At 39.3% G+C, this 17,096-nt stretch overlaps 1 protein-coding gene across 2 annotated transcripts in view; it reads right to left on the bottom strand.

Moving 5' to 3' along the window:
- LONP2 (lon peptidase 2, peroxisomal) overlaps positions 1-17,096 on the bottom strand; it is a 96,752-nt gene that overhangs the window by 52,842 nt on the left and 26,814 nt on the right. For both annotated transcript variants that reach the window (XM_060132427.1, XM_060132428.1), the window contains one exon: positions 10,956-11,097. In XM_060132427.1, the coding sequence (XP_059988410.1) occupies positions 10,956-11,097 (142 nt within the window). The remainder of the gene's footprint in view (positions 1-10,955; positions 11,098-17,096) is intronic.

The following is a 17,096-nucleotide window of genomic DNA, read 5'->3' as shown; positions in this document are numbered from 1 at the left end:
CAAGGCTAAGCATACATTTTGTAGAACATTCAAATGTTTTCATTTATTTCTGGCAAAACAGAATCATTAATATAAAGGAGATTCCTATATAATTTTTAAATACTGTCTATTCCTTGTGTAAAAAATAGGAATACATAACTTGCTAAATACTGGTAAAATATTTCCCTAAATGGACAGGATATTTTGAAAAGTGCTTGCTCCTGGAAACCTGGGATGTAGACACTAAACCCAATGCATTATTTCTCAATTCATTAGTCAAATTTCTATTTCTCAACTTATTTTTTCTCAATTTACCATTTACTGTCTACTTCTCTCAAGTTTCTTTTTTTTTATTTTCCTTTTTTACTAGTGAATCCAGTGTGGGGGGGGGTCCTTGTAGAGAAAGATGACAAGAGCCAGGACTTGGGCCACACGTTGGTCTGCTGATTCCCTGATATAGCATCCCTGAGATTGGCAGCAGAGGAAAAGAAACGCTTGGAGACTATCCAGTCACAAATTCATACCAATAATTATCCCAACTCATTCAAGATTAGTTTTCATGTAAATTTAATCATGCAATCCAATCACCACCAAAGTCTAATACCAGGAATTTTAAATAGGATGGAAATGAGGAATAATAATTTTGGTTCAGAATATAGCTAAGGGCTGGAGGGCAGTGGATAGTCTGGTGGCAGCTGGTGCATGTATATGTGGGGGGTACGGTGGGTGGGTAATACAGGAAAGACAGAAAATGGAAGTGGGTATAAAAAGAAAAGAAAAAGGCTAACAAAGACATTAAGATATTTTTGTGTAATCTGCAACTATGCCTTGGGCACTGGTAAAAATGGTTGCTAGCATTGAAAAGTAACGATTAACAAGTCTTAAGCTTCCCTAATTTAGCTTAGTTCATCTTTCATTGCAGTCTTTCCCCTAATTAGAGACGACAGAGAGAAAAAGAAAGCAGAAAAATGGGTATGGGTCTTCACCTACTCTTCTCTCATAACATCAGTATTTCAGGCATTTTTTACTCTGCTAGAGTTTCAGAATTTAAATTGTAAACATAGCATGTGATGAGATGAAAAATTAATATCATATCCTGGACTTCAAGTTTTTCATTTATAAAAGTTTAGAGCTGGATTTTCCTAAGTCTCTTTGACATTCTTTGACGATAGTTGTACATCTTAGAAGATAATATGTCTGTGGTATCTAAGTAGTAAATATACTACTTGATTTAATTACTAATTGGATCTAGTTTTTTTTTTAAACATTTTTATTGGAGTACAATTGCTTTACAATGATGTGTTAGTTTCTGCTTTATAACAAAGTGAATCAGCTATACATATATCCCCATATCTCCTCCCTCTTGCATCTCCCCCCCACCCTCACTATCCCACCCCTTTAAGTGGTCACAAAGCACCGAGCTGATCTCCCTGTGCTATGCAGCTGCTTCCCACTAGCTATCTATTACATTTGGTAGTGTATATATGTCCATGCCACTCTCTCACCCCCTCCCCATGTCCTCAAGTCCATTCTCTACATCTGCGTCTTTATTCCTGTCCTGCCCCTAGGTTCTTCAGAACTTTTTCTCTTTTTCTTTTAGATTCCATATATATGTGTTAGCATAAGGTATTTGTTTTTCTGACTTACTTCACTCTGCATGACAGACTCTAGGTCCATCCACCTCACTACAAATAACTCAATTTCGTTTCATTTTATGGCTGAGTAACATTCCCATATAAGTGCCACAGGTTCTTTACCCATTTATCTGTCGATGGACACTTAGGTTGCTTCCATGTCCTGGCTATTGTAAATAGAGCTGCAATGAACATTGTGGTACGTGACTCTTTTTGAATTATGGTTTTCTCAGGGTATATGCCCAGCAGTGGGACTGCTGGGTCATATGGTAGTTCTATTTTTAGTTTTTTAAGAAACCTCCATACTGTTTTCCATAGTGGCTGTATCAATTTACTCTCCGACCAACAGTACAAGAGGGTTCCCTTTTCTCCACACCCTTTCCGGCATTTATTGTTGTAGATTTTTTGATGATGGCCATTCTGACCGGTGTGAGATAATACCTCGTAGTTTTGGTTTGCATTTCTCTAATGATTAGTGATATTGAGCATTCTTTCATGTGTTTGTTAGCAATCTGTATATCTTTTTTTTTTTAACATCTTTATTGGGGTATAATTGCTTTACAATGGTGTGTTAGCTTCTGCTTTATAACAAAGCGAATCAGTCATACATAAACATATGTTCCCATATGTCTTCCCTGTTGCGTCTCCCTCCCTCCCACCCTCCCTATCCCACCCCTCCAGGCTGTCACAAAGCACCGAGCCAATATCCCTGTGCCATGCGGCTGCTTCCCACTAGCTATCTACCTTACTACGTTTGTTAGTGTGTATATGCCCATGACTCTCTCTCGCCCTGTCACAGCTCACCCTTCCCCCTCCCCATAACCTCAAGTCCGTGCTCTAGGAGGTCTGCGTCTTTATTCCTGCTTTACCCCTAGGTTCTTCATGACATTTTTTTTCTTAAATTCCATATATATGTGTTAGCATACGGTATTTGTCTTTTTCTTTCTGACTTACTTCACTCTGTATGACAGACTCTAGGTCTATCCACCTCATTACAAATAGCTCAATTTCGTTTCTTTTTATGGCTGAGTAATATTCCATTGTATATATGTGCCACATCTTCTTTATCCATTCATCCGATGACGGGCACTTAGGTTGTTTCCATCTCCGGGCTATTGTAAATAGAGCTGCAATGAACATTTTGGTACATGACTCTTTTTGAATTTTGGTTTTCTCAGGGTATATGCCCAGTAGTGGGACTGCTGGGTCATATGGTAGTTCTATTTGTAGTTTTTTAAGGAACCTCCATACTGTTCTCCATAGTGGCTGAACCAATTCACATTCCCACCAGCAGTGCAAGAGTGTTCCCTTTTCTCCACACCCTCTCCAGCATTTATTGTTTCTAGATTTTTTGATGATGGCCATTCTGACTGGTGTGAGATGATATCTCATTGTAGTTTTGATTTGCATTTCTCTAATGATTAATGATGTTGAGCATTCTTTCATGTGTTTGTTGGCAGTCTATATATCTTCTTTGGAGAAATGTCTATTTAGGTCTTCTGCCCATTTTGGGGTTGGGTTGCTTGTTTTTTTGATATTGAGCTGCATGTACTGCTTGTAAATTTTGGAGATTAATCCTTTGTCAGTTGCTTCATTTGCAAATATTTTCTCCCATTCTGAGGGTTGTCTTTTCATCTTGTTTATGTTTTCCTTTGCTGTGCAAAAGCTTTTAAGTTTCATTAGGTCCCATTTATTTTTTTTTTTAATTCCATTTCTCTAGGAGGTGAGTCAAAAACAGAGTGTTCTGCCTATGTTTTCCTCTAAGAGTTTTATAGTGTCTGACCTTACATTTAGGTCTTTAATCCATTTTGAGATTATTTTTGTGTATGGTGTTAGGGAGTGTTCTAATTTCTTTTGTTCTTTTACATGTAGCTGTCCAGTTTTCCCAGCACCACTTATTGAAGAGGCTGTCTTTTCTCCATTGTATATTCTTGCCTCCTTTATCAAACATAGGTGACCATATGTGCGTGGGTTTATCTCTAGGTTTTCTATTCTGTTCCATTGATCTATATTTCTGTTTCTGTGCCAGTACCATACTGTCTTGATTACTGTAGCTTTGTAGTATAGTCTGAAGTCTGGGAGCTTGATTCCTCCAGCTCCGTTTTTCTTTCCCAAGATTGCTTTGGCTATTTGGGGTCTTTTGTGTTTCCATACAAATTGTGAAATTTTTAGTTCTAGTTCTATTTTTTGCTCTAGTTTGTTTGGTCTGGTGGGTTTTTACCTTGCTCCTTCATCTGTGTGTTTTTCTGTCTTCTCATTTTGCTTAACTTACTATGTTTGGGGTCTTCTTTTCGCAGTTTGCAGGTTCATCGTTCCTGTTGTTTTTGGTGTCTGCCCCCAGTGGCTAAGGTTGGTTCAGTGGGTTGTGTAGGCTTCCTGGTGGAGGGGACTGTTGTCTGTGTTCTTGTGGATGAGGCTGTGTCTTTCTGGTGGGCAGGTCCACGTCAGGTGGTGTCTTTTGGGGTGTCTGTGGACTTATTATGATTTTAGGCAGCCTCTCTGCTAATGGGTGGGGTTGTGTTCCTGTCTTGCTAGTTGTTTGGCATAGGGTGTCCAGCACTGGAGCTTGCTGGTCGTTGAGTGGAGCTGGGTCTTAGCATTGAGATGGAGATCTCTGGGAGAGCTTTCACTGTTTTATATTACATGGAGCCGGGAGGTCTCTGGTGGACCAATGTCCTGAACTCAGCTCTCCCACCTCAGAAGCACAGGCCTGACACCCGGCCAGAGCATGAAGACCCTGTCAGCCACACGGCTCAGAAGAAAGGGAGAAAGAAAAGAAAAGAAAAGAAAGGGGAGGGGAGGGGAGAGGAGGGGAGGGGAGAGGAGGGGAGGGGAGGGGAGGGGAGGGGAGGGGAGGGGAGGGGAGGGGAGGGGAGGGGAGGGGAGGGAAGGGGAGGGGAGGGGAGGGAAGGGAAGGGAAGGAAAGGAAAGGAAAGGAAAGGAAAAGAAAAGAAAAGGAAAGAAAAGAAAGAAAAGGAAAGAAAGAAAGGAAGGAAGGAAGGAAGGAAGGAAGGAAGGAAGGAAGGAAGGAAGAAAGAAAGAAAATAAAGTTTTTAAAATAAATTATTAAAATTAAAAAGTAATTAAAAAAAAGAAAGAAGAGAGCAACCAAACCCAACCCAAAAACAAAGCCACCAGTGATAACAACTAAAAACTATACTAATAAAAAAAAAGACAGAACCCTAGGACAAATGGTAAAAGCAAAGCTATAGACAAAATCACACAAAGAAGCATACACACCCACAAAAAGAGAAAAGGGAAAAAATATATATATATCGATATATTAGAAAAAAAGAAGAGAGCAACCAAATCAATAAACAAATCTACCAATGATACTAAACTCTAAATACTAAGCTAAGATAAACATGAGACCAAAAACAAATTAGATGCAGAAAGCAAACCCCAAGTCTACAGTTGCTCCACAGTCCACCGCCTCAATTTTGGGATGATTTGTTGTCTATTCAGGTATTCCACAAATGCTGGGTACATCAAGTTGATTGTGGAGATTTAATCCGCTGCTCCTGAGGCTGCTGGGAGAGATTTCCCTTTCTCTTCTTTGTTCGCACAGCTCCTGGGGTTCAGCTTTGGATTTGGCCCCGCCTCTGCATGTAGGTCGCCTGAGGGTGTCTGTTTTTCGCTCAGAGAGGACGGGGTTAAAGTAGCAGCTGATTCGTGGGTTCTGGTTCATTCAGGCAGGGGGAGGGAGGGGGAGGGAATGCGGGGCGAGGCCAGTGCAATGTTGCAACAGCCTGAGGCGTGCTGTGTGTTTGCCCGGGGACGTTGTCCCTGGATCACGGGACCCTGACAGTGGTGGGCCACAAGTGACCTGTGTTTTCACACGGGCTTCTTGGTGGCGGCAGCAGCAGCCTTAGCGTCTCATGCCCGTCTCTGGTGTCTGCGCTGATAGCCGCGGCTCGCGCCCGTCTCTGGAGCTCATTTAGGTGGTGCTCTGAATCCCCTCTTCTCAGCACCCTGAAACAATGTCCTCTTGCCTCTTAGACAGTTCCAGACTTTTTCCCGGACTCCCTCCTGGCTAGCTGTGGCGCACTAGACCCCTTCAGGCTGTGTTCACACAGCCAACCCCCGTCCTCTCCCTGGTATCTGACCTCCAAAGCCCGAGCCTCAGCTCCCAGCCTCGGCCCACCCCGGCAGGTGAGCAGACAAGCCTCTTGGGCTGGTTAGTGCTGGTTGGTACCGATCCTCTGTGTGGGAATCTCTCCGCTTTGCCCTCTGCACCCCTGTTGCTGCGCTCTCCTCCGTGGTTCCGAAGCTTCCCTGCCTCCACCCCCCATCTCCACCAGTGAAGAGGCTTCCTAGTGTGTGGAAACTTTTCCTCCTTCACAGCTCCCTCCCAGAGGTGTAGGTCCTGTCCCTATAGTTTGTCTCTGTTTATTCTTTTTTCTTTTGCCCTACCCAGGTACGTGGGGAGTTTCTTGCCTTTTGGGAGGTCTGAGGTCTTCTGCCAGTGCTCAGTAAGTGTTCTGTAGGAGTTGTTCCACATGTAGATGTACTTCTGATGTATTTGTGGGGAGGAAGGTGAACTCCACACCTTACTCCTCCACCATCTTGAAGGATTCAACTGGATCTAATTCTAATTAAGAACTTCAGTTGTTTTTTTTCGTTTTTTAATAAATTTTATTTATTTATGGCTGCATTGGGTCATTGTTGCTGCATGTGTGCTTTCTGTAATTGCCACGAGCGGGGGCTACTCTTTGTTGCAGTGCGCGGGCTTCTCATCGCGGTGGCTTCTCTTGTTGCGGAGCACAGGCTCTAGGCACGCAGGCTTCGGTAGTTGTGGTGCATGGGCTCAGCAGTTGTGGCTCGCAATCTCTAGAGTGCAGGCTCAGTAGTTGTGGCACACGGGCTTAGCTGCTCCGCGCCATGTGGGATCTTCCTGAACCAGGGCTCGAACCCATGTCCCCTGCATTGGCAGGTGGATTCCCAACCAGTGCGCCACCAGGGAAGTCCCCAACAACTTCAGTTTTAAATAAAGAAGTTTGGACTTCCCTGGTGGCTCAGTTCTAATATTAGAACTGTAATATTATTGCCTATATAGAAAATTTGGTGTAGTATCCATGTATTTTATTTGCCCATTCACACAAAAGTGTATTTCAGAAATGCACTTATATTTAACGAACAGTCTGAATCTTGAATTAATTATAAATATAATAATCTAGCTGATAAACTTCCATAATTTTGAGTCTAATAATTACATAAAAGGACTTTCCTTGCATTTAATATTTTAACACTATTCAACAACAGACTTGCCTGAACTCTACTACCAACATTTGTTTATCAAGTAGTTAGATCTAGTTTTATATTCTTCCAATAAATTTTCAAAAGAGGTATCTAGGGGCTTCCCTCGTGGCGCAGTGGTTGACAGTCCGCCTGCCGATGCAGGGGACACGGGTTCGTGCCCCGGTCCGGGAAGATCCCACGTGCCGCAGAGCAGCTAGGCCTGTGAGCCATGGCCGCTGACCCTGCGTGTCCAGAACCTGTGCGTCCAGAGCCTGTGTTCCGCAATGGGAGAGGCCACAACAGTGAGAGGCCTGCGAACCGCCCCCCCCGCCCCCAAAAAAAGAGGTATCTAAATTTTAAGTAAATATTTCTATGTTGACAACAGTATGCTGGAAATACATTCTGTTTTATATAAGCAACAATTCCATGGAAGCTCAAGGAAATCAGCATATTCTTCATGAGTAACATGAAGGCAAGAAGAATCTACAGGCAGAACAAGTTTATTTTCTAATTTATTCAGAGTAACCACTCTATATCTACTATTATGTTCTTCATATCCAGTACATATTCTCTTAATACAAGTTAGTTGTAAAATAAAAATAATCTTGTATGAGTAAATTTTATAAATAATGTCTAAACGTCAATTTTGAAAAAGTAGGTTTTCTATATGGAAAGATAAAAAACACATGCTCTTGAATATTCCAGACTCTCAGTAATATTCTACTTTAAATGCAAGGTGTTGAGTAATTGAATTTATTCATTTTTTTCATTCAGGGGGATCTACTGGTATTGGAAAATTTGAAGTGGCTTTCAAAACAAACACAAAAGAAATGTCAGTGGATATTAAATTAAAATATTATCTGTAGAGTGATTTACAGTTTACAGAGTGCTTTTATATATATTCTTATTTGCTTCAATAACCTGTGAGGTATGAGAGGTTTTTACCCAGGATTTGGGCAGGCAGGGATAAGGAGGAGGTCAGGGACCAAGACACTCGGTTCTTCCAAATCTACGTCTTGCTTCACAGATACCACAGTCTATAAGGAACTGATGCCATTCGTCACTAAACATCAGAGATAAGCATGTGGCCCAGGGTGGCATTTACTTTGAGGTATCATTTGAGGCTTTTGTACTTTTAGTTTGGAAATTGCCAGAAGAGTGAATACCAAGTTCTACGGCAGGTAAGAAAATATCAATATATCAGCTGCTTGTTATCAAAGATCAATTTAATTCAACAAATATTACTGAATCACCACAAAGCACTAGGTGAACATTTGAAATATACAGTCAAACAAACATACAGGGGGCTTAATCATCTTCTCCTACTACTTGTGAAGCTGTCTTTGGTGGACTTGTTTCAGGACTCCTACATATAGTCTGTTGGGAAATCTAACTGTAACAGTAAGTGTCTAACGGGAGAATCTGTCAGATTATCTGAAAAGTGCCCCAATTAAACTAAACTGCATGTCCAAAGTTAACAACTAAGAAACCACTAAAATCTTAAATAATGTTCACTATTTTATCATTCAGAGTACTGATTAGTAAACCAGTTACTGAGCCAGAAGAGAACTGTCTTCAAATAAAAACAAGCAAAACCAAACCAAATCAAACTCTTATCTCCAAGCCCTGGGGCTTTTAAAGTAGGGTAACTGTACTTTTTATTGTCCGAAGAGGACCCACTTTTAAGACTAAAAGAGAGTGCAATTAATAATTAGGCATAAACTGGGACTGTCCATGCAAAACAGAATGCATGGTCTCCCTGTTCATAAGACACATGTCCCAGTCCATCCTGTTCTAAGAAGATTACAAAAACAGAAAAACAGGAAGCCAGAGGGAACTCAAAGCAAGGAAATAAACAAGAAAAAACCTTTTACAAAGCAAGTTTTCCCTCGGTTTTACAAATCAATTTGAATATTAATAATATTTTACTTAAACCAGGGTAAAGAGTGGGGGCAGAGGTGGCAAAATAAGGAGGACTGGTTAAAGTAAATTTATGAAGCAGTCAGGCACACCAGATCCCTTCCCCTATCCCAGCAAAGTACTGGGATTTTCTTAAGAACATAAAGCAGTGGTTCCCTGTGCAGGTGACACTGGGCACAGCTGAGTAGAGTACATACTATACTGAAAACAACAGTTCAGGTGAATGCATATATCCAGGATGCTGAATGCTTGGTTCCTAGAATGTTGGCAGCCAGGCCTTCATTCTCAAGCCAAGAGACTTTTAAAGAGTCTTCTCTGAGAAATCTGACCAGCCTCAACAGAAAGACCTAAAGTTATTGACACAGAAGGTTCCTCAATGAAATGTATTAGTCAGATAACCCTACTGTGAAAATTGTAATCAATAAGCCCCCTCTCATATGTTCATAGCTTCCAATCAGCTTTTTCATGTCTCACTATTAAATATGAACACACAAAAACTGCCAGACATCTAATGAAAGACTCTAATATAAAAGACAGAGGCCAGAAAAAATATATAACGAATAGATAAATGCAGCTTTGGAGCAAAGAAAGGAAAAAGAATTTTTTTTATCTATTAGTATTTTTCTCACAGAGACAAAAGAACATTTTACAACTATGTAACAAGAGCAAGGTAGTATAAAAAGAACATGCAGAGAAGTTAAAAAAAGGGGTTCTTTGAAATGACAAACTCATAGAAGGATTAAAAGATAAAGCTGAGGAACTCTTCACAGAAAGTAGAACAAAAAATAAAAAAGATGAGTAATAGGAGAGATAAGAAAATTAAAGATCTAACATCAAATTAATAGGAGTTCCCCCAAAATGGTGAAGAAATCATCAACAAAAGGATTCAAGAAAATTTTACAGAAATAAAAGGAGAGGATTTTCCAATACAAAGAACCTTCAAAGCATCAGCAAAAATGTAAAAAGACCCATGCCAGGGCAGATTATTGTAAATTTTCAGAACACTGGGATAAACAGGAGATCTGAAAAGTTTTCAGAGAGTAAAACAAGTCACAAAAGACTTAGTCTCATCAATAGCAACACTGAAAGCTGGAAAACAATGGAGAAATGTCTTTAAAATTTTGCAGGAAAATTATTTCCACCTGGAATTCTATACCCAGTCAAGCTACCAATCAAGTATGAGAGAAACATAAAGACATTTTCAGATATGCAAAGTTGAAGAACGTTTACATGCAAGCTTTCTCAGGAAGCTACTGGGAGACTAATACCAGGAAAATGAGAGAATAAACCAAGAAAGAGGAAGACGCGGAATACGGAAAACAGGAAACCCAATGTGGGGGGAGGTGAAGGGAGATCCTCAGACCACAGCTCTGTGCCTAGTGTGGGAACAACCAGTTCAGATTAGAGGCTTAGAGAAGACAAAACCAATAAAACACAAAGGGTCTGGAAGTCTCCCAATGAAAATTAGACAGTTGGTGAAAGTGAACAAAAGAAACAAGATGATTATTAACTCTAAAAACATGTTTAAAAACACAGAAAAACAAAAAGGACAGAAAAAGCAAAGTGATCATAGTTCACCACATGGCTCAGCTGTGAAAAGCACTTATATAACTATAATAGTATAAATACTCAACAATGACTTAACAAAATCAGGATAAAATTTATATTGGGAGATTGGGGATATAAAAATGATATAGTAGGGGTAGAAGGAAGCAAGCAAGCAAAATCATCTCCTATAGATAGGAATCTATAATGCCAAAAACTCTAAAATCAAGAAAGCAGTACAGCCATGATCTCTAGAAAATGGACTAATCAACTAAAAGTCAGAGGATCAAAGTGCAGAAGAGGAAATAAGGCACCCCAGGGAGGAGACGTGCTTGCTGTTTTTTGTAACAATCTTATAGAACAACTGGTCTCTAAACAATAAATATGCATAAAATTTTTCTTAAACTACTTGATAAAAACAAAGAAAGAAATGAGGGGAATTATTAGAAAAAGAAAAAAGAAAATCTCTATGACATTTTAATTTAAATATCAAATGGCTTCAGGTTTCAGTTTGTATCAAAGTGTTTTTCCCATGGTTAAACCCACATCAATGTATATGTTCCCTAAATATGACTATCTACTCTCACCCACCCATACTCTTCCAGTGTGATTACAGACAGGGAATTTCCTAAATCTTACCTCAAGCAGAGCTGCTGCAGGATCACCCTGTAGACTTTTTCCTAGTTTGTCCACCTCATCTAACAGGAACACTGGATTGTTCACCCCAACAGTCTTCAAGCCATTGATTATCCGGCCAGGCATGCTGCCAACATAGGTGCGTCTGCGGAAGGCGAATAGTAGATTAGCAACAGGGAGATGGCAGAGCAGTATCACTTAGAAATCGAAACTCTGGACTGGGAAACAGTCATTTAGTTATCACAGGAATATAGCAAAGAGATACTGTAAATTTTAAAAGCCCTGTGATACATCAAAGAGTTACGAGATTCAATTCTTATCTTATTTTCTATTGAATTCTGGCTGTAAATTACCCATGATATTAGAAACACTGTATCTAATTTTTGCCACTTAGTGAAACTGAAAAAAATTATCCTTAAATCACATAGTTATGATTCTTACTCTTTGAGATTCTAAAACTTCCAAAGAGTCCTATGAATTTAATTCCCACATTTTTCTTAGTTTTTCTGGGCACCTCCCTGGCACTTACCAAACCCCAACATAACTACCTTCTTACAAACTGAAATGGCTGACTCAGAACTGGCTAAAACATCATCACCATCTTCATAAAGGAAATCAGAATTGGTTCAAAGGACCACTCAAAATGTAGCCCTCTCCCCAAAAAAAGAAAGAAAAATTCCAACTTTTTTATATTCAGAAGGAATAATTTGTTATTCACTGTAGTAAGAGGACCTGGGGCCAACAGTATTTATATCAAAATTCCATTAATTCTGGCCTTTTGAATAAAACTGTGTTCACCCTATATACACTGATTGGCATAACCAAGCTCAGCCAGACATTAGGTCATGCATTCAAATGTTAGAGGCTGCTTTAACATATCTCAACAAGAATCATCTACATAATTGACAAATGCACAACGTGACATGAAATAAAAATATGCTTGTCAAACTGAAAAAAGTGCCTTTTCTACAAAGCCAGCAAAACTTTATTTTAAGCAGCAGTTTACTAATTTTAGTTACAACCTTGCTGCCTAAGCCATGAGCAAATCAAATGCTGTTTGTGAACAGGCATAAAAGGGTGAATGCCTGCAAGAAACAAACCAAGGGCAAGTGGAACAGCGGCCGTATCTCATGATCTGCACAAAGCCAGCTCACGGAGCAGTTCTGCCACATGACTGGTATAAAGTAGGACAGAGTAAACAGTGACCTTTGAAAAGACAAGAAAGCCTTAAAAATATCGTGGGAATGCCTTTCATCTTGGGGAGTGATCAAGGCCCTGGAACCAGATACAGTAAATACTGTCAACTTATAATAAGGAGTTAGCACACTTCAAGATTTCAGAACAGGATATAGGAACGACAAGACTCACGATTAATAAATTCTCTGAAATTCTCTCTCTAGAGAACTTACAGATTTGTCAGCCTTCTGTGAATAAGTAGGGAAGGGAAATTAAAAACAAAACAAAAAAACCTCAAAGCCTCTAAGGGTCATTCCTTAAAAGAAAGGGCATTAATTTATTTTCCCTTACTGCTTTTGATAGGCAGATTTCAAAAACAGGTACTTGCAATTCTAGACCTAAAGTCATGGAGAGAAAATAATATTCTAGGCAGCTGCCCTTTCTAAAGAAGAAGCGGAAATCTAGGTACTAGTCACAGTATACAAACAACTCCTCCTAAACTTGCTACTGCTTCCCAGAACCTAGAGAATAAGGTCCAAATTCCTTTGTCTGGAATTCAAGGCTCTTCACAATCCAGTCCCCACCAGCTTTCCTAACTTGCTGCCCTTATGCTCTTGCTTCATCCACAATAAAGGTCCTATTAATAGCCCTTACGCTTTTTTATTTTTGTTAATATGGTGCCTTCCTGCCCTTAATACTCTCCCCACCTAGGTAAATCCCAGAAATTCTACCAAACTTTTCCTGACCACCCCTCACAAAGTGATCTTTCCAATACTGTAATGTCTGCAACATTTACTGGCCCTACAATTTGCCTGATTCATACTTACAACCTAGGTTTTATCCATGGGTACCAAGCATATTGCCTCCACTAAAGAGTCAGTGAGCATTCTGAGGACAGAAAGTAGGTCTAAATACAGATTAGATGCTACATATAGAGTTGTAAGATTGTTCCCCAAACAAAAGTTTGTTTCTCCTATTTGTTTAAGGACAACAGATCAACAATGATAGCACCCAAAGTATCTTTCTATCACCTTTGTTAAGGTCATATAAGTCTCTGAGTACTGCTTTGCATAAATAACATGACCCAAGCCTCAGTTTCCTCATCTGCTAAAATGGGGATAGTAACAGTGCCAACCTGATGGATTATATGAGATCACGAGAGAACATAATAGGTAAAGCACAAAGCACAGTACGTGGCACACGGTAAGCTTTCAAAAGATGTTAATTATAATTGTTATTAGTAATAGCTACTTAAAGTCAACTTCTAATTTCCTAGAAAAAATACAAAAGCAGAAATCAATACACCTAAATTTGGATCCCATTTCAATCTCTGTCTCATGGAAGCAACTCTTTTTTTTTCAATTTTTTTTTTTTTTTTTTGGCTGCGTTGGATCTTTGTTGCTGTGCGCCCGGCATTGCGGTGCGTGGGCTTCTCATTTTGCGGAGGATGGGCCCTAGGCGCGCGGGCTTCAGTAGCTCAGTAGTTGTGGCGCACGGGCTTAGTTGCTCTGCTATGCATGTGGTATCTTCCCAGACCAGGGCTCGAACCCATGTCCCCTGCATTGGCAGACAGATTCTTAACTACTGCGCCACCAGGTAAGTTCCAGAAGCAACTCTTATAAATGTCTTTTCATAGTGAAACCAAGCCCCCCAAACCAAGTTCTCTTACCGAGTTTATGATTAATCTCTCTATCCAAAACTTTACTCCTTTTCTTATCCCCTCTGACCTCAATCCTGCCAACACTGGTCAACCAGAGTCGGATGACTGAAATTGCTGTTGTCAATAACATTGTTAATGTACTGAAATCACTGTTATAGATCTTATCATTAACATACAAACTCAGGTTATTTCTCCAGGGCAAGATGAGCCAGGGACTACCTGGCCAGAGAATTGTAAACCAGAGACATCCTGACTCCTGAAACTATGATTAGGAAATGTCACAAGATGATAATTAACCCCAGCCTTTTTGTTCTTTGCCTTTTAAAAAAACCCTCAGTCAAAGATCAACTGGAATTGGATCTGGGGTTTGTCTCCCATGCGTTTGCTTGGCGCCCTGCAATAAACCCTTCCTTTGCTACAAACCCACTGTCAGAGCTCAGCTTTCTGTGCTGTGAGCAAACGAGCCCTTTGCTCAGTTACAACAGCAACAAGTGTGCTCAATGCCTCCAGAGTTCCTTAATCACAGGTGACATCCTCAAATGTGTACCACTAGTCTAGATGTCAAACCAAGACAACTATTATCAGAGCCTGTCAGCTACTGAAAATATCTATAATGTGCTTGTCTTTTGCCACAAAGTATGCGTAACAGGCAATTCACTAACTGAAGTTACAGAATAAACTTTGAATAAATCTTTGGAATATGAATCCGACGGTGAAAAATGTAGCAACACACAAATGAAAATGTTCTCTTTCAACATCACTCAACAAACACAAACATTTAAAAGAACAAATTAGCATACCAAAATATCCTACTGAGAAACTACATTAAGTAGGAAATAAATGAAATTAGTATTCTTTTACAAACTATAACTTTTTTGAGGGCAAAATACTGTCTTTTCTATGTTCTTCCTTGTGATACAACATCTAGAAAGCAATGTAGCACAATATAGGAAAGTCTGCAAAGAATGTATCATTTTAATTACTTATTATTCAGCCTGAATACGTAATTACCTAGGAGTTTTTCTTAAAGTACACAAGTGAACTAAATAACATATGGATTCATAAGTATAATTATTACAGGCAGTTCACAGGTTTATCAGGACAATTCAACTAGTGTATAAGATACACAAAAACAAAAGTGTCTATACAGTTCAAAATTTTAATTTACAAGATCAGCATTTTTAATTTTCCAAAAAGTAGTCTGTGTTATACTTCAAAAAACAACTACACAAAATTACAATATCATCTATTTACAGCTCTATGGTAACCAACTATTTTACTACTCTGCATCATCCCTAGATATATTCAAATCTAATGTAATCCAAGAAGCTGGTCATTCTGTCACTGCCAAGGATATCAGGATAAATGTCAGGAATAAGGGGTGTTTTACTCACCTCTTTTCCAGCATGTAGAGAGGGAGAAAAGCAGGCATTTACCATCAATTTTTTCATGCCTATCCAATTAAGGAGCTCTTATGGGCTATAACACAAACTATTAAAGTGATATTTACAAACAATTTGTAATATAAAAAGTTTATGTTACAATGCTAAGTGGAAAGGGTAGGATAATTCTGTTGCTTTAAAAAAAATGGCAAAAGCTGCCCAATGAAAAGTTGGGCAGGAAATAAAATGTTAAAGGTGATTACCTTTGTATGGTAGAAAAACACGAGAATTTTTTTCCTTTTATTTTTCTAATTTTCTACCAAGGGTGTACATATATACCTCTCAAGTTGGCAAAAGTAATAAACCTAAAAGAGATCCTAATGATTTCTTTTTAAAAAAGAAAAAGTCTTTAAGGAACTAAAAATAGTCTTTAATATAGCATGTCTAAACAAATCAAATTGTTCTTACAGCAGTCATTCCTAAATCATTTGCATGGATGTGCTCATCTAAAGGACTGCATGACTTCCAACACGTTTTAATCCTACTTGAACTCAGGCAGCACTTAGAGAGCACTTACCACGTTTGGCACTGTGCTTGGCAGCACAGACTGATACAGAGGAGTATAAGACATGTGAAAATGCCTACCCTACAGAGCTCCTACTTTTAATATATCTATGTTTTACCTCTATAGGAATATATTAGAAATGCCAGAGGCCTGTATTATTTGATCACTGAAGAGCACAATAGACAGTACGTAGTCAGTTCAGAGGAGAACAGGATCATCACTGACTGCACTTATCTTAATGGAGGAAGCCTTGGGCTGGGGCCTCAAGATAACCTGAAAGTTTTTCGGAGGCAAAGAAGAGCTGCAGGGCTTCCCTGGTGGCGCAGTGGTTGAGAGTCCGCCTGCCGATGCAGGGCACGCAGGTTCGTGCCCCGGTCCGGGAAGATCCCACATGCCGCGGAGCGGCTGGGCCCATGAGCCATGGCAGCTGAGCCTGCGCGTCCGGAGCCTGTGCTCCGCAACGGGAGAGGTCACGGCAGTGAGAGGCCCGCGTACCGCAAAAAAAAAAAACGAAGAGCTGCATACAAATATAGGTTATAAAGGAGGCTAGTGAGCAAACCGTAACATGTCTGGCATACCATGCTAAAAATATTTTAAAGGCTTGCTGCTTCAGGTATTTTTCCCTAATAATGAAACAGCAAATTTATTTAAAACATCATTATTTCAGGTTACATATGAAAATTTATCAATGTGGAAAGAAAAGTTCATTTTTCTTCTCATCTTGTTTAAGAATTGAGCCAAGAATTCCTTACAATGATAGAACTTTATCATCTGAACAAACAGCTGGTCAGTGACTTCCAGTTACTCTCAACAATAACTCGAGAAATACCGCAACAGTAGTATATTTCACTGAGGAACAGCTAATGAAAAAAGATCGTTATAGAAACATGATTTCAAAAAACTTCATCCTAAAAGAAGTCACTTTATACTTAATGTCTATGAACTGATTTAAATTATTTAAATATAATATTTAAATATAAAAATGTAAGTCATAAAAACTGATAGATGGGAAGAGAGATTCTATGGCTTATAAAAGTAGACAGAAAAATCCCAATGGAGATAATGAGAAACGTTAAATTGAAAAAAATGCATTAGTTATTATGGAGCATAAACATGACTATTCTTCCTCTAATCCACTCAAAATAATATGAACCAAAACAATGGGCCAATATTTAGTCAGATCACTATATTTTCCCAGTTTAAGATTTAAAAGTAAACCAAGTCTTTTTTTTTCTTCCCCATCTTTCACCTCATTATCGTTTTAACTCTAAAAGACATATCTTAGGTTGTTTTAAAAATAAATTCCTAACTTATTAGCACCTTCCTCCACATAAACAGGTACTTCTACCAAAAGGCTGGAG

The sequence above is a fragment of the Lagenorhynchus albirostris genome, chromosome 19 (genome assembly GCF_949774975.1).
Source record: "Lagenorhynchus albirostris chromosome 19, mLagAlb1.1, whole genome shotgun sequence".
Classification (NCBI taxonomy): Eukaryota; Metazoa; Chordata; class Mammalia; order Artiodactyla; family Delphinidae; genus Lagenorhynchus; species Lagenorhynchus albirostris.
This window is presented reverse-complemented; position numbering and strand designations above follow the sequence as displayed.